The following is an 18920-nucleotide window of genomic DNA, read 5'->3' as shown; positions in this document are numbered from 1 at the left end:
TTAGAATTAAGCCTGTGTTTAAACCTGTTGCTCCCCCGTGGAGCTTAACCTTGGTTCTTAAAGTTCTTCAAGGAGTTCCGTTTGAACACCTTCATTCCATTGATATTAAGCTTTTATCCTGGAAAGTTCTTTTTTTGATGGCTATTTCCTCGGCTCGGAGAGTCTCTGAGTTATCTGCCTTACAATGTGATTCTCCTTATCTGATTTTTCATGCAGATAAGGTAGTTCTGCGGACCAAACCTGGGTTTTTACCTAAGGTGGTTTCTAACAAGAATATCAATCAAGAGATGGTTGTTCCATCATTGTGTCCTAATCCTTCTTCAAAGAAGGAACGTCTTTTACATAATCTGGACGTAGTACGTGCCTTGAAGTTTTACTTAAAGGCTACTAAAGATTTTCGTCAAACATCTGCTCTGTTTGTCGTTTACTCTGGACAGAGGAGAGGTCAAAAAGCTTCAGCAACCTCTATTTCCTTTTGGCTTCGGAGCATAATACGCTTAGCCTATGAGACTGCTGGACAGCAGCCCCCTGAAAGGATTACAGCTCATTCTACTAGAGCTGTGGCTTCCACCTGGGCCTTTAAAAATGAGGCCTCTGTTGAACAGATTTGCAAGGCCGCGACTTGGTCTTCGCTTCACACTTTTTCCAAATTTTCCAAATTTGATACTTTTGCTTCTTCGGAGGCTGTTTTTGGGAGAAAGGTTCTTCAGGCAGTGGTTCCTTCCGCTTAATCCCTGCCTTGTCCCTCCCATCATCCTTGTACTTTAGCTTTGGTATTGGTATCCCACAAGTAATGGATGATCCGTGGACTGGATACACTTAACAAGAGAAAACATAATTTATGCTTACCTGATAAATTTATTTCTCTTGTAGTGTATCCAGTCCACGGCCCGCCCTGTCATTTTAAGGCAGGTCTAAATTTTAATTAAACTACAGTCACCACTGCACCCTATGGTTTCTCCTTTCTCTGTTTGTTTCGGTCGAATGACTGGATATGGCAATTAGGGGAGGAGCTATATAGCAGCTCTGCTGTGGGTGATCCTCTTGCAACTTCCTGTTGGGAAGGAGAATATCCCACAAGTAATGGATGATCCGTGGACTGGATACACTACAAGAGAAATACATTTATCAGGTAAGCATAAATTATGTTTTTTCATTCAGATAAGGCGGTCCTTCGTATTAAATTGGGGTTTCTCCCTAAGGTTGTGTTGGATCGAACCATTAATCAGGAAATTGTTGTTCCTTCTTTTTGTCCTAATCCTCCTCCTCATAAGGAACGTCTTTTGCATAACTCTGATGTTGTGCCTGCTCTAAAATTTTACCTACAAGCTACTAAAGATAGTCAATCTTCTGCCCTGTTTATTGTTTTCTCTGGAAAGCGTAAGGGTCAGAAGGCCTCTTCTACTTCTCTTTCCCTCTGGTTAAGAAGTATGATTCGTTTTGCTTATGAGACTGCTGGACAGCAGCCTCCTGAGAGAATTACGGCTCATTCCACTAGGGCTGTCTCCTCATCTTGGGCTTTCAAAATGAAGCTTCTGTGGAACAGATTTGCAAGGCGGCAACATGGTCCTCTTTACATATTTTTCCAAACTCTACAAATTTGATACTTTTGCCTCGGCAAAGGCCTCTTTTGGGAGAAAGGTTCTTTAAGCGGTAAGGTGCCTTCTGTTTAGGTCCTCCTGCCTTATTCTCCCTTCCTGGTTATTCTGTGTCCTCTAGCTTGGTTATTGGTTCCCACTAGTAATTAGAATGACGTTGTGGACTCTCCATGCCATAGGAAAGAAAACAAAATGTATACTTACCTGATAAATTTCTTTCTTTCCGGGCATGGAGACTCCACAACCCTGCCCTCTTTTTAAATTATAATTCAGCAGTTTTTATTTTTTTATTTTAAGTAAACCTCAGGCACCTCTATTCCCTTGTGTTTCTTCTTTTTCCATTTTCCTTTGGCTGAATGGCCGGGTATTATGGATAAAGGAAGTTACACTTAACAGCTTTGCTGGGGTGCTCTTTGCCGCCTCCTCCTGCTGGCCAGTGTTAATTTCATCATCTAAAACTAGACTAAAATGAGTATAAAGCTAAAGAATATGACTAAAACTAAATCAAAATAACATTTTAGTCAAAAGACTGACTAAAACTAAATCAAAATTTGCTGACAAAAACATTTTATGCAAGGTGTTATAATCCAATCCATATCTAATTACTGCTCTTTTGTAAAATTTATGTAACTTAATTTTATTAAATTTTAATATAAATAAAGACATGTTATATACCACAACAGTTAAATCTGTATTGCATGTTCAAACCTTAATATCATAAATAAAAACAGGTTAATAAACCTTTACTCCAGGAGTATATAATGAGTTTAGAAGTTCTAGAGCAGTGCTAATATCGTTGCCGAAAATTTTCCGAATCTGTGAACAATCAATTGATTCTTCCTATAGAAATAAGCATAACCCACGAGTATGGGTTTAAGTTATGCTGTGCCTGTGCTAGCTGCAGAAACTTTTTGTTGTGTTGAGTTACTTGATACTTATTTTAATTATTAACAGAGAACTGATAAAGTTTTTATTTTGGGTTATATGTGCAATACAGCCAATACAGTTTACAGTTTTGTTTTTTTATATTTTAAAGTTGCACTTCTGTTTGTTTATTAAACTTAAAATTAAATAAAGCCAAGTTTCATAAAGACGTTATATATAGCACAACGGCTAAATCTGTGTCTGTATTGCATGTTTAAACCTTAATATCATAAATAATAACAGGTGTTATGTTTACTCATGGAGTATATAATCAGTTTGCAAATTATAGAAAAATGCTTAAATAATGCATTACACTTTAACTAAACCCCTTAGATTTTAGTAGACTAAAATCTACTGGAGATTTAGTCAACTAAAACAATTCAGATGACTAAAATATGACTAAAACTAAAATGGCATTTTAGTCAAAAGACTAAGACTATTAAAGGGACACTGAACCCAGATAGATTCAGATAGAGCATGCAATTTTAAGCAACTTTCTAATTTACTCCTATTATCAATTTTTCTTTGTTTTCTTGTTATCTTTATTTGAAAAAGAAGGCATCTAAGCTTTTTTTGGGGTTTAGAACTCTGGACAGCACTTTTTTATTGATGGATGAATTTATCCACCAATCAGCAAGGACAACCCAAGTTGTTCACCAAAAATGGGCCGGCATCTAAACTTACATTCTTGCATTTAAAATAAAGATACCAAGAGAATGAAGAAAATGTGATAATAGGAGTAAATTAGAAAGTTGCTTAAAATGTCATGCTCTATCTGAATCATGAAAGAAAAAAATTCCGATTATCCTAATATTTTGAAGGTATAATCTAGATTTTATTAAAGACACAGAGACGAGTATTTTATGCATTAATCTTTCTTTACTACTCAATGCAGCCTTTTAAAGAACAATAACATTAAAGATAAATAACATAATACATAATAAGAAGCTAACAGAAGCTTATTATAATGAGAGAAAAAAAAAACAGCCAATCAGCACAGAGAATAGACTATAAACTGAGTACACAGCAAACACTCTCCCTCTTTCTGGTTGATGCTCAAAAGAAATAAAATATTAAGCATCATGAAAAAAACAAAAAGTCCGAAACAACAAAGGATAATAAATGTCATTTTCCTGTAGAATTGATAGGAGTTCCATGAACAGTTGAACTTGATTGAAGGCCAAATAGATGTCCAGAATTCAATGGTTGAATGTTGAAACTTTTGAGTTGTAGGGAAGAATCCAGATGATGAAAGTGGATTGAAATTACATGGATACTGTTAAAGACAAAAAATATTAATAACATATAATAATAAGATAGGGTGGGAGAAAAAATACACAATTATTTCTGAGGAGGGAAAATACTCGTCTCTGTGTCTTTAATAAAATCTAGATTATACCTTCAAAATATTAGGATAATTGGAATTTTATTACAAGACCAGAGACTCCTGTTTTATGCAAGTTTAAAGTATATTAGGAAAACAAGTTAAGAGAGGCATGTTGAATGGGTCTGAAATAGAATTGTTTAAAAATGGAATCAGAAGACCAATCTGCAGCAAGTAAAATTTGTTGAAGAGGGGCCGCTTTTAAAAAGGCCTTTGAAGCAGCAGAACCTCTGACAGAATGAGCTGTGAAAGAAATGTTAATACCAGCCTCTTTCATGACCCATTTAACCCACCTAGCAATAGAGGTAGAAGTAATCGGAGCGTGAGGAGGAATAAAAGAAATTAGAAGTTGGTTAAAGTTAGATTTTCTAAAAGTTAAGGTTCTAGATTCATATGACTTTAGACATTCAACCACACACAGAGAAGGTTCGGAAGGAAGATAAGGATAGAAAATAGATGTAGATAAAGTTTTAGTTCTTCGAGAAAGAAAAAAGGTAACTCCCTCAGGAGAGAAACGTTTAGAGTTCCAATCTAAAGCTTTCACATCAGATACTCTCCTGAAGGAGATAAGACAAAAAAGAGTAGCCAGTTTAGCAGAAAGTTGTTATAGAGATAACAAATTATTATCAGGCCAAGATTTGAAAAGGGAAAAAATTAGATCAACATCCCAGAAAAACTCATGTTTGGGAAAAGGAGGACGTTTTAATCTAATGGCTTTAAGTATTCTACAAACTAAAGGGTGCTTGCCGACAGGAGAGTTGTTAATTAAACTATGTCTGGCCGAAATAGCTGACCTATGTACATTAATGGTTCTGTAAGCCAGACCTGAGTCAAAAAGATGGGAAAGGTAGTTAATAATATTATTAAAATCAGAAGAAACGGGATCCAAGTTCCTTCGCAGGCACCAGCTAGACCACTTTGACCATGCGGCAAAATAACATTTGCGGGTACCTGGGGCCCAGGAATCTTCAATGAGGGACCTAGCTCCCTCCGAAAGGCCTCGGAGGGACCAGGGTCCCCTGATATTGTCCATGCTATCAGGAGAAGAGACCCTTGGAGAATTAGACTGTGATAATCGCCCTCTGGGTTGACTAACAGATGAGGAAGCGGAGGAAAAAGAATTGGGGGATTGATGGACATCTCCAGAAGGGAGGGATACCATGACTGGGTTGGCCAAAAGGGGGTCACTATTGTCAGGCATAAAAGATCCCTGCGAACCATTGAAATTGTCCTCGGGATCATTGAAAAAGGAGGGAAAGCATAAGCTTTCTGAGGGGCCATGGATGAAGGAAAGCATCTATGGCCGCTGCCTCCGGGTCCGGGCGCCAGCTGAAATACGGGCAAATTTGAAAATTGGTCCTGGACGCAAAGAGGTCCAAACAAAAGGGACCCCTGAGAGATTGAAGGGATAGAAACATTTTTCTGTCTAATCTCCAATCGCTGGAATCTGTTAAATAACGAGATCCCCAGTCTGCAGCTGCGTTCGATTGACCTGGAATATGTTCCGCTTTGATAGAAATATTCCTGTCTAAACAAAGATGAATAAACTCTTTGGTTATGTTGGACAAATTTCTCGATATGGTGCCTCCCAAACGATTGAGATACTGCACCGCGGAAATATTGTCCATGCGCAGGAGAATAGAAACTGGAGAAGAAAATCTGGCAAAACTTTTGACTGCAAACGAGCCAGCCAATAATTCCAAATAATTGATATGGAAACGTTTCTCCTCCAATGTCCATTTGCCACCCGTGATGGAAGGACCACAACGCGCACTCCAGCCTGAAAGCCTGGCGTCGGATTCTATAACAAAGTCGGGAGTTCTGCCAAAAATGGCTCTCCCATTCCAGGCTTCCAAATGAGAAAGCCACCAAGAAAGTTCTTCTTTGGCTTCTGAAGACAAAGGAATCAAATGAGAATAGGAGAACCCTTTCCTCAAATGAAGAATTTTCAATCTTTGAAGTTCTCGGTAATGTAAGGGGGCAGGAAAAACAGCCTGAATAGAGGATGATAGTAAACCTACTATTCTGGCTATAGTTCTGATGGGGACTGAATCTTTTGATAAAGTTTTGGAAATTTCTTTTTTGATGTTCTTCACTTTGTCTGACGGAAGGCTCAAAGTGGAAAGCATTGTATCGATTTGAAATCCTAGGAAAATGAAGGATTTTGTAGGGTAGAGAACTGACTTCTGTTTGTTCACAATGAAGCCTAAGGATTCTAATAAGGAAATTGTGGAAGTTAGATGATTCTGAAGAGAACAAAAATCTTGGTCCATTATTAAAATATCGTCTAAGTAAATTATCAGACGAATACCTCGAAGTCTCAACCAAGCCACTACAGGTTTGAGTAACTTGGTGAAGATCCAAGGGGCGGAAGACAGGCCGAAAGGAAGACAAGTGAAGTTCCAAAATTGGTCTTCCCAGCGGAATGTCAAAAATTTCCAATGTTCTTGAGCGACTGGGACAGTTAGATAGGCGTCTGTAAGGTCTAGACGAACCAACCAATCGTTTTCTCTTAAACACTCTCTTAGTAAGTGAATTCCTTCCATTTTGAAATGATGGTATACTACATAAGCGTTTAATGTCTTTAAATTTATGACCGGTTTGAACTGATTGTTTTTCTTCTTTACTAAAAATAGATTGCTTAGGTAAAAATCTCGTGGTTGAAAAACCGGAAGAATTGCTTTTTTGGAAGAAAGAGTTGAAATTTCCTTCTTGACCAAAAGAGCGTCTTCCTGAGAAAAATGAATGGGATGAGGAAGAGAGATTTGGATTGGGGGAGATATGAATTCTATGAGAATACCTGAAACTGTTTGTAAGACCCAAGGATCTGAAGTAATTGAAGCCCAATTTTGGGCAAACAGGGCGAGTCTGCCACCAATTTTTTCTGGGAAAAAAGGAAGAGGAGGAAATAGTGAACTTACCAGGAGCTTGTCTAGCTCTGGCTCTGGTCCTGAAACCTCTCTGGGTCCAAGGGTGACCTCTTGTCGGGAAGGAGGAGGTAGATGGTTCTGAATAACCTCTTTGAAATTGTGTCTGGAATTGTTGCTGGTATTGAGGTTGATGGGGAAAGTAGTGAGACCTTGAAAAATAGGATTGGCGGCCGGGAAAGCGGCCTCTGCCTCTCCCGGCCTTGTCAGAAAAACTTTGGTTAGGGTAGAAAATGTTCTTCACTGAAGTCTTTACTTTGTTTAAATTGGAGAAAGTGTTTACGTATTGGCTAAGATCTTTTAAATATAAATCACCAAATAAAAGACCATTTTTATCAGATGCAATATTGCTTGAGGAAAAATCTGAAATTTTGGGGTCTATTTTCCTTAAAATATTACGGCGCCTTTCACCAGACATGGCACAGTTGGTATTTCCGATAAAGCAAAATAGTCTTTGGACCCATTCTCTTACTACGTAGGGATCCAAAGGACAATTTTCTGCAACTCCCTGTTCTGACAGTTCAAACAGTTTAGTCAGGGGGCCGACAGAATCCAGAAGTTTGTCCTGGCAAATTTTCCAGGATCTGTCTACCCCTTTTTTCAATTTGTACCCAGGGGTGCCAATAAATTTTAAAATCTTGGGATCAACCTCTGGAGTGATAGAGGCATTTTTAGATAAAAGGGGGCGAGGACATTCAGCCTTCATTTTGTTACGGGTTTGCTTCTTTAGGGGCTTACGTAATTGATGATCAATAAATCTGGCTAAGTCAATGGGGGGACACCACTCGGCGGACCGGGGATGGTGTAGTTCGTCTGGTTTAAATCTAGGGTTGCCCAGACAATCAATAAAATCTTCCTCGTCCTCACTGTAATTATAACAGTTTTTAGATTTCTTTTTCTGTTTTTTTGGCTGCGGGGGAGCCGTCAGAATTATCCGATTCATTGAAATTATCAGAATTTATATCTGTATATTCATCACCATCTGAATCTTCTGATTCTGAAGATGGATTTTTTGAAAAATCTTTATTATTACATTTTAAATTTTTGCATATGTAAGTATCCCCCGTTTGGTTACCCTCGGGGTGCAGGGTTCTACTGACAGCGGTTTTTCTTCCTTTGCTGTGAGGAACAGAAGGATCAGCTAAGAGCTGTCGAGATTTTTCAATAAGTTTTTTGCTTGCTTTATAGGCAATAGATGGGCTTTTTCTTTTTAAAGAAATCTTTTTCTGTTTTTCTCCCATCAAAGAGGACATTTTATTAAATAAATTATTCATGGAAGAATCTATCATATTCTGTACAGTTTGTAACGTAAGGGGGATGTATCTGCTTGCATTTCAGACATTATGGTAATTAAAATATGTCTGAAGCAAATACAAAGTGAAAGAATAAATATATAATTTAAAATAACTCCCTTAATAAAATATGTATATATATAAAATATATTAGACTAGGATATATATTTATATGGCAAAACGATTTTGTCTTTGACTTAAATTAGTTTGACATTAAGAGAAAAAATGTTTATCCCAAATATAAATATTTTAAACCAGTAAGCTTATAATATATATAAAGGAGCCAGTAGATGGCAATACAGGCCTGGAAACAGAAATGTTTTTACTGATTGAAATAAATGTCGAGTGTAACGGCAAACAATGTTACCACTCGACCTCCCAGGAATTTGCAGCTGACTGACTGAGGTAAATATAGACGTCAGCGTGAATGGGCGGGAAGGGAGGGGGACAGCCCACAAGATGGCGCCGGAGCGGCCGAGATAGAACAGGAAGGGAGAGGAGACAAGTAAGTTAAAATTTTGAAATAAAAAGTTTAGCCACAAAGGGGAAAGGAGTCAGAAAGGTTTATAGAAAAACCGGAACACATAACTGACAAGGAGGAAACATAATGTGGGGAAAAAATAAAATATTGTAAAACGAAAAAGTTAAAATAAAAGAGAAAAGTAAGCAAAACATTTAATAAGGTTTGAAAATAAGGCTACAAATTTTTAAAACGAAATTATAAACAATAAAATATACAAGGTCAATGATTATGGATATAATATTGTGCACAACTTATCTGTTTTTGAGCAGCAAAAGAAAGAGAGAGAGTGTTTGCTGTGTACTCAGTTTATAGTCTATTCTCTGTGCTGATTGGCTGTTTTTTTTCTCATTATAATAAGCTTCTGTTAGCTTCTTATTATGTATTATGTTATTTATCTTTAATGTTATTGTTCTTTAAAAGGCTGCATTGAGTAGTAAAGAAAGATTAATGCATAAAATAGGAGTCTCTGGCCTTGTAATAAAATTGGGTACAGTGTCCCTTTAAGTAAAAGCTGTTTAAATGCAAACTGAAACAAGTGCAGACATATCTTTATGCTGATGCTCATTAGCCAGGTGGTGTGAGCCTGGTCTCAATTGAGACCTTTGATGGCTCTATAGTTACACCCCTGATTTGAATCTGTCCGTCAATGACTGCATGAGCAATTACTTGTGCAATCCCACCCCTTGTCTCACTCAACCAATTGCACAAGAGCAGGGTAAATCAGTCTGGGATATTTTAATTCTGCAGCTTCATAAATGGAGCCTAATGTGAAGTTTTATGTTCAGAGTAGCAGATAATGCTTCAGAGCTTATCATAAATTGACCACAAATTGGTAAACCACAGCCTTACACTTATCACATCATTCCATAAAATATGTATGTAGCCCAGGGAGTTCTTACTAAAGGTAATAACTATAAAAGGCTCAATGAATCTCAAATTATCTATCAGTTTCATGGTAAGCAGGTACCTAAAATGCACTTCATTAATCTGTCCATATACACTTCCTACATTCCTGACCTTTTAGTGTGTACATTATTTATTTAACTACAATTTTAAGGAGGCGCATTTAAAGATAATACCAACTTGTGTAGAAATAAGATGCAACATGCACATACATTTTTTTCTGTTTACAATAGAGCAGGCTTCTTTGTCTGCAAAGTAAGAAATGTTTTGCCCATATACTTACTTAATTGTTTTGCACATAAACATAATAATACTTTCATTGATAGATGTATTAGATATGTAACTTCTTTATTTTTTTATGTGCAGGATCCGAGCAGTGGGAACTGCCGCTGTAAACATGTGTCTTGTGGCTACTGGAGGAGCTGATGCTTATTATGAGATGGGGATTCATTGCTGGGATATGGCAGCTGCCTCTGTTATTGTTACAGAAGCAGGAGGAGTTGTATTAGATGCAACAGGTTTGGTGTTTTTTCAAATTATTCAGGTTTAGATGATATGAATGTCTGTAATGTACATGGAAGTGGTACATGATCTTTATATAGGTAGAAAAGTCAAATCAGGAATTGAAGTGAATTTAAAATTTGGTTAGAAACCTGTGCAGCTAAGAAAAAAACGCTTAGTTAAATGTTATGGTATGACGGTAGTCAACATGCAAGCATGTCCTCCAACTGCAAAATAGAATTCTTTGGTGACTGTATTTTTACTTTTTATATAGTGCACTGTGTTGTTGATATACAAATTTTTATTTTTCTGTACGCGCTTTACGACAAACAATTTTTGAGTTACTAGGAAAATATATTATTCCTTGAAGATCTTTAGCTATAAAGTTTATCTTCTGTGTATGATACTAAAAAGTATGTTAAAAGGTTAAATTCCCTAGAGGAGTTATTTAAAGGGACAGTCAACACCAGAATTTTTGTTTTTTAAAAAGAAAGATAATCCCTTTATTACTTATTCCCAAGTTTTGCATAACCAACACTGTTATAGAAATACACTTTTTTACCTCTGTGATTACCTTGTATCTATGCCTCTGCAAATTGCCCCCTTATTTCAGTTCTTTTGACAGACTTGCATTTTAGCCAATCAGTGCTCATTCCAGGGTAACGTCACATGCATGAGCTCAATGTTATCTATATGAAACACATGAACTAACGCCTTCTAGTGGTCAGAATGCATTCAGATTAGAGGCAGTCTTCAAGGTGTAAGAAATTAGCATATGAATCTCCTAGGTTTAACTTTTAACTAGGAATACCAAGGGAACACAGCAAAATTGGTGATAAAAGTAAATTGGAAAGTTATTTAAAATTACATTCCCTATTTAAATCATGAGAGGATTTTTTTTGTACTTTAAGAAAAGCTTTATAAAATAAAAATACACCAATGTGTATTATCTTGTTTTTTTTTTAATATTTTTAAGTGTCAAACTGTTGGCTACTTAAGTAATTAAACAACAGAAAATATGAGGCAAGTGCTTTAAGTCACAAGTAGTGGCAGAGAAAGCAATACAAACATCCTTATAGTAAAATGTGAGATCATCTTTGGAAAGAGCTAGTAGCAGTGTAAAACCGCTCAGATGTGAAGGATAAATAGTCTTTTTTTACTATAAGCTATTTGTATTGCTTTTTCTATCACTATGTGGGACTTCAAGCACTTGCTTTTGCCTTTTGTTTGAGGACCACTAAAAGCAACCGCCTAAACCTGGTCTCTTATGAGGAGGCAACCAGTGCTTTCACATAATCCATTTTACTATAAAGGTGAGGATCATTTGTTTACAATAGAGTTTTTGACACTTGATCATAATAGATCTCCAAGTGATAATTGCCTTTATAAGGTAGGAAATAGTCCTGTGCAAAAATTAATTTGTGTTACACATCAGGATAACAAATATAAACTAATTCTTTACAAAAGTCATTCTTTAAATGAACTAATGAACAAATACAATGTTAATGCTTTAATTAGTTAATTTATTTTTCCCTATTTATTAAAAAGGAGTAACTAAATGAACAAATTGTGTATTTCTTCATTTAGTTTTAGTTATTGAATGAATTTTGTACAGAATTAGCTCACATTTGTTATTCATTGAATAAACACATTTTTGCACATGTCTAGTAGGAAGCCATATGTCACACAGCAACCCGTATAAAAGTATGTATTTAAGATGTGTTGAATTGACTATTTTATAAATTTTAGAAGCTGTTTATTTTGTCTCTCTGATCTCACAAAGCCCTGTTCTTTAATAAAGAAGTCCCCTATGGCTGGTTAATATAGTTCTCATAGTAAAATCTCCCTAAATTTATTCATTGATTGCATTACGTTGTAATCTCGGGAACTGTCCTCCTGTTCTGTCAACCAGTGTCCTCTCTGTCCACTTCTCTACTAAAATAAAAATGCAAGAAAGTAAAAACTTTCAGTATAAACTCCAGATCAGCATGGTGATACTATACTTTAAAATGACATAAAAGTGCAAATTCTCTGATATATTTATAGCATTTTATTATTGCACTGTTTATAGAACTATATACTTAACCACTGTAAAAAGGGTTAAACATATAGGGGTGGATTCCAATCTTTCAGACATCAGCTCCTAACAATAACGTTTCTGTTTTGGCCGATAGGGGAAGTATGTTTCTCCTGTTAAGTGTAGTCAGTCCACGGGTCATCCATTACTTATTGAATATTTCTCTTCCTAACAGGAAACTGCAAGAGAATAACCCAGCAGAGCTTGCTATATAGCTCCTCCCCTCACCTGTCATACTCAGTCATTCTCTTGCAGCCTAACTAGATAGGAAGCTGTGAGAGATCTGTGGTGTTTTTTTAACTTAGTTTATTTCTACAATCAAAAGTTTGTTTTTAAATGGCACCGGAGTGTGCTGTTTATTCTCAGGCAGCTTTAGAAGAAGAATCTGCCTGGGTTTTTTTCTATGGTCTTAGCAGACGTAACTAAGATCCACTGGCTGTTCTCATCTGAGGAAAAGTGAGGTAACTTCAGAGAAGGGGAATAGCATGCAGGGCCCCCCTGCAACAAAGAGGTATGTGCAGTAAATTATTTTCTGAGGAATGGAATTGACTGAGAAAATAATGCTGATACCATTGTAAAGTAAGTTCAGCCTTAAATGCAGCGATAGCGACTGGTATCAGGCTGATGTGTGTGTGTGTGCACTGAATGTATTTTCTAAGGAATGGAATTGACTCTGAAAATACTGTTAATACTGAAATAATGTATGAGCCTTAACTGCAGTAAAAGCGACTGGTAGCAGGCTTGTAAATAATAATACATAACTTTTAAATGTATGTTTAAAACGTTTACTGGCATGTTAATCGTTTTTTGTGAGGTACTTGGTGATAAAACTTATTGGGGCTTGATTTTTACCACATGGCCATTTTTGTTTTCTGCATAGAAACAGTTTCTGAGCTTCCCCACTGTTGTAATATGAGTTGGAGGGGCCTATTTTAGCGCTTTTTTGTGCAGTAAAAATTCAGTCACAATCTGTCTACTTCATCCTCCATGATCCAGATCGTCTCTAGAGAGCTCAGGGATCTTCAAAATCCATTTTGAGGGAGGTAATCAGTCACAGTAGTCCTGTGACAGTGTATTTGACTGTGAGAAAAACGTTAATTATATAATTGTTATCCGTTTTTGGGTACTAAGGGGTTAATCATCCATTTGCTGGTGGGTGCAATCCTTTGCTAACTTAATACATTTACTGTGAAAATTTGGTTGCTATAACTATTTTTGTTCATTGTTATTTCAACTGTGTCAGTTTTTCTGTGCTTCTTAAAGGCACAGTAACGTTTTTTATATTGCTTGTAAATTAATTTTGAAAAGTATTTCCAAGTTTGCTAGTCTCATTGCTAGTTTGTTTAAACATGTCTGACTCAGATGAATCTCTTTGTTCACTATGTTTAAAGGCCAATGTGGAGCCCAATAGAAATTTATGTACTAATTGCATTGATGCTACTTTAAATAAAAGTCAATCTTTACATGTAAAGAAATTATCACCAGACGACGAGGGGGAAGTTATGCCGACTAACTCTCCTCACGTGTCGGTACCTGCGCCTCCCGCTCAGGAGGTGCGTGATTTTGTGGCGCCAAGTACATCAGGGAGGCCCTTACAAATCACTTTGCAAGACATGGCTACTGTTATGACAGAAGTATTATCTAAGTTGCCAGATTTAAGAGGCAAGCGCGATAGCTCTGGGTTAAGGATAGAGCGCGCAGATGAGATGAGAGCCATGTCAGATACTGCGTCACAGTTTGCAGAACGTGAGGACGGAGAGCTTCATTCTGTGGGTGACGGATCTGATCCAGGGAGACTGGATTCAGAGATTTCCAATTTTAAATTTAAGCTAGAGAACCTCCGCACATTGCTAGGGGAGGTATTAGCGGCTCTGAATGATTGTAACACGGTTGCAATTCCAGAGAAATTATGTAGATTGGATAAATACTATGCGGTACCGGTGTATACTGACGTATTTCCTATACCAAAAAGGCTTACAGAGATTATTAGCAAGGAGTGGGATAGACCTGGTGTGCCTTTTACCCCTCCTCCCATATTTAGGAAAATGTTTCCTATTGACGCCACCACACGAGACTTATGGCAGACGGTCTCTAAGGTGGAGGGAGCAGTTTCTACTTTAGCTAAGCGTACCACTATCCCGGTGGAGGATAGTTGTGCCTTTTCAGATCCAATGGATAAAAAATTAGAGGGTTACCTTAAGAAAATGTTTGTTCAACAAGGTTTTATTTTACAGCCCCTTGCATGCATTGCGCCTGTCACTGCTGCGGCAGCATTCTGGTTTGAGTCTCTGGAAGAGGCCATTCGCTCAGCTCCATTGGATGAAATAATGAACAAGCTTAAAACACTTAAGCTAGCTAACGCATTTGTTTCTGATGCCGTTGTGCATTTAACCAAACTTACGGCTAAGAACTCCGGATTCGCCATCCAAGCGCGCAGAGCGCTATGGCTTAAATCCTGGTCAGCTGACGTGACTTCTAAATCTAAATTGCTTAATATTCCTTTCAAAGGGCAGACCTTATTCGGGCCCGGCTTGAAAGAAATTATTGCTGACATTACGGGAGGTAAGGGCCATGCTCTACCTCAGGACAGGGCCAAATCAAAGGCCAAACAGTCTAATTTTCGTGCCTTTCGTAACTTCAAGGCAGGAGCAGCATCAACTTCCTCCGCTCCAAAACAGGAAGGAGCTGTGGCTCGTTACAGGCAGGGCTGGAAAGTTAACCAGTCCTGGAACAGGGGCAAGCAGGCCAAGAAACCTGCTGCTGCCCCCAAGACAGCATGAAGAGAGGGCCCCCTATCCGGAAACGGATCTAGTGGGGGGCAGACTTTCTCTCTTCGCCCAGGCTTGGGCAAGAGATGTCCAGGATCCCTGGGCGTTGGAGATCATATCCCAGGGATACCTCCTGGACTTCAAGACTTCTCCTCCACGGGGGAGATTTCATCTTTCAAGGTTATCAGCAAACCAAACAAAGAAAGAGGCGTTTCTACGCTGTGTACAAGACCTCTTACTAATGGGGGTAATCCACCCAGTTCCGCGGACGGAACACGGGCAGGGATTCTATTCAAATCTATTTGTGGTTCCCAAAAAAGAGGGAACCTTCAGACCAATCTTGGACTTAAAAATCCTAAACAAATTTCTAAGAGTTCCATCATTCAAAATGGAGACTATTCGAACCATCCTTCCCATGATCCAAGAGGGTCAGTACATGACCACGGTGGACTTAAAGGATGCCTACCTTCACATACCGATTCACAAGGACCATTACCGGTATTTGAGATTTGCCTTCCTAGACAGGCATTACCAGTTTGTAGCTCTTCCATTCGGATTAGCTACGGCTCCAAGAATCTTTACAAAAATTCTAGGATCACTTCTGGCGGTACTAAGACCGCGAGGCATAGCGGTGACTCCGTACCTAGACGACATTCTGATACAAGCGTCAAGTTTTCAAACTGCCAAGTCTCATACAGAGATAGTTCTGGCATTTCTGAGGTCGCATGGGTGGAAGGTGAACGTGGAAAAGAGTTCTCTATTACCACTTACAAGAGTTCCCTTTCTAGGGACTCTTATAGATTCTGTAGAGATGAAAATTTACCTGACAGAGGCCAGGTTATTAAAACTTCTAAATGCTTGCCGTGTCCTTCACTCCATTCCACACCCGTCAGTAGCTCAGTGCATGGAAGTAATCGGCTTAATGGTAGCGGCAATGGACATAGTACCATTTGCGCGCCTGCATCTCAGACCGCTGCAATTGTGCATGCTAAGTCAGTGGAACGGGGATTACTCAGATTTGTCCCCCCTACTAAATCTGGATCAAGAGACCAGAGATTCTCTTCTATGGTGGCTCTCTCGGCCACATCTGTCCAAGGGGATGACCTTTCGCAGGCCAGATTGGACGATTGTAACAACAGACGCCAGCCTTCTAGGCTGGGGAGCAGTCTGGAATTCCCTGAAAGCTCAGGGATTATGGACTCAGGAGGAGAAACTCCTCCCAATAAATATTCTGGAGTTAAGAGCAATATTCAATGCTCTCCTAGCTTGGCCTCAGTTAGCAACTCTGAGGTTCATCAGATTTCAGTCGGACAACATCACGACTGTGGCTTATATCAACCATCAAGGGGGAACCAGAAGTTCCCTAGCGATGTTGGAAGTCTCAAAGATAATTCGCTGGGCAGAGTCTCACTCTTGCCACCTGTCAGCGATCTACATCCCAGGCGTGGAGAACTGGGAGGCAGATTTTCTAAGTCGCCAGACTTTTCATCCGGGAGAGTGGGAACTTCATCCGGAGGTCTTTGCTCAACTGGTTCGTCGTTGGGGCAAACCAGATCTGGATCTCATGGCGTCTCGTCAGAACGCCAAGCTTCCTTGTTACGGATCCAGGTCCAGGGACCCGGGAGCGGTGCTGATAGATGCTCTGACAGCCCCTTGGGTCTTCAACATGGCTTATGTGTTTCCACCATTCCCAATGCTTCCTCGTTTGATTGCCAAGATCAAACAGGAGAGAGCATCGGTGATTCTGATAGCGCCTGCGTGGCCACGCAGGACCTGGTATGCAGACCTAGTGGACATGTCGTCCTGTCCACCATGGTCTCTGCCTCTGAGACAGGACCTTCTAATTCAGGGTCCTTTCAAACATCCAAATCTAATTTCTCTGAGGCTGACTGCATGGAGATTGAACGCTTGATTCTATCAAAGCGTGGTTTCTCGGAGTCGGTTATTGATACCTTAATACAGGCTAGGAAGCCTGTTACCAGAAAAATTTACCATAAAATATGGCGTAAATATTTACATTGGTGCGAATCCAAGTGTTACTCATGGAGTAAGGTTAGGATTCCTAGGATATTGTCCTTTCTACAAGAGGGTTTAGAAAAGGGTTTATCTACTAGTTCGTTAAAGGGACAGATTTCTGCTCTGTCTATTCTTCTACACAAACGTCTGGCTGAAGTTCCAGACGTTCAGGCTTTCTGTCAGGCTTTAACTAGGATTAAGCCTGTGTTTAAGTCTGTTGCTTTGCCGTGGAGCTTAAACTTAGTTCTGTTTTTGATGGCTATTTCCTCGGCTAGGAGAGTCTCTGAGTTATCTGCCTTACATTGTGATTCTCCTTATCTGATTTTCCATTCAGACAAGGTAGTTCTGCGTACTAAACCTGGGTTCTTACCTAAGGTAGTTACTAACAAGAATATCAATCAAGAGATTGTTGTTCCATCTCTGTGTCCTAACCCTTCTTCAAAGAAGGAACGACTTTTGCATAATCTGGACGTAGTCCGTGCCCTGAAATTCTATTTGCAGGCAACTAAGGATTTTCGTCAAACTTCTTCCCTGTTTGTCGTTTACTCTGGACAGAGGAGAGGTCAAAAGGCTTCGGCTACCTCTCTCTCTTTTTGGCTTCGTAGCATAATACGATTAGCCTATGAGACTGCTGGACAGCAGCCCCCTGAAAGGATTACAGCTCATTCTACTAGAGCTGTGGCTTCCACCTGGGCCTTTAAAAATGAGGCCTCTGTTGACCAGATTTGCAAGGCTGCGACTTGGTCTTCGCTTCATACTTTTTCAAAATTTTACAAATTTGACACTTTTGCTTCCTCGGAGGCTGTGTTTGGGAGAAAGGTACTTCAGGCAGTGGTTCCTTCTGTTTAATGTTCCTGCCTTGTCCCTCCCTTCATCCGTGTACTTTAGCTTTGGTATTGGTATTCCATAAGTAATGGATGACCCGTGGACTGACTACACTTAACAGGAGAAAACATAATTTATGCTTACCTGATAAATTCCTTTCTCCTGTGGTGTAGTCAGTCCACGGCCCGCCCTGTTTCTCCAACATAGGTGTGTCCGGTCCACGGCGTCATCCTTACTTGTGGGATATTCTCCTCCCCAACAGGAAATGGCAAAGAGCCCAGCAAAGCTGGTCACATGATCCCTCCTAGGCTCCGCCTTCCCCAGTCATTCTCTTTGCCGTTGCACAGGCAACATCTCCACGGAGATGGCTCAGAGTTTTTTGGTGTTTAAATGTAGTTTTTATTCTTCTATCAAGAGTTTGTTATTTTAAAATAGTGCTGGTATGTACTATTTACTCTGAAACAGAAAAGAGATGAAGATTTCTGTTTGTAAGAGGAAAATGATTTTAGCAACCGTTACTAAAATCGATGGCTGTTTCCACACAGGACTGTTGAGAGGAATTAACTTCAGTTGGGGGAAACAGTGAGCAGACTTTGGCTGCTTGAGGTATGACACATTTCTAACAAGACTTGGTAATGCTGGAAGCTGTCATTTTCCCTATGGGATCCGGTAAGCCATTTTTATTAATAAGAATAAAGGGCTTCACAAGGGCTTTAAAGACTGGTAGACATTTTTCTGGGCTAAAACGATTAATTTATAAGCATTTTTAATAGTTTATAGCTTTGAGGAGTTATTTTATTCTTGGGAATTATGTTAAAAAAAAAAACGGCAGGCACTGTATTGGACACCTTTTTCTCTGGGGGCCTTCTCTAATCATAGGCAGAGCCTCATTTTCGCGCCACTAATGCGCAGTTGTTTTTGGGAAGCAAGGCATGCAGATGCATGTGTGAGGAGCTCAGATACACAGAAAAAGCTTACTGAAGGCGTCATTTGGTATCGTATTCCCCTCTGGGCTTGGTTGGGTCTCAGCAAAGCAGATACCAGGGACTGTATAGGGGTTAAATATAAAAACGGCTCCGGTTCCGTTATTTTAAGAGTAAAGCTTTCAAATTTGGTGTGCAATACTTTTAAGGCTTTAAGACACTGTGGTGAAATTTTGGTGAATTTTGAACAATTCCTTCA

General features: G+C 39.0%; 1 protein-coding gene across 1 annotated transcript in view; it reads left to right on the top strand.

Annotated features, from left to right (window-relative positions):
- Window positions 1–18920, top strand: part of IMPA1 (inositol monophosphatase 1) — an 86570-nt gene that overhangs the window by 47130 nt on the left and 20520 nt on the right. The window contains exon 8 of the mRNA XM_053715161.1: window positions 9918–10069. Coding sequence (XP_053571136.1) covers window positions 9918–10069 — 152 coding nt within the window. The remainder of the gene's footprint in view (window positions 1–9917; window positions 10070–18920) is intronic.

This window comes from Bombina bombina, chromosome 5 (assembly GCF_027579735.1).
Source record: "Bombina bombina isolate aBomBom1 chromosome 5, aBomBom1.pri, whole genome shotgun sequence".
NCBI classification, from domain to species: domain Eukaryota; kingdom Metazoa; phylum Chordata; class Amphibia; order Anura; family Bombinatoridae; genus Bombina; species Bombina bombina.
This window is presented reverse-complemented; position numbering and strand designations above follow the sequence as displayed.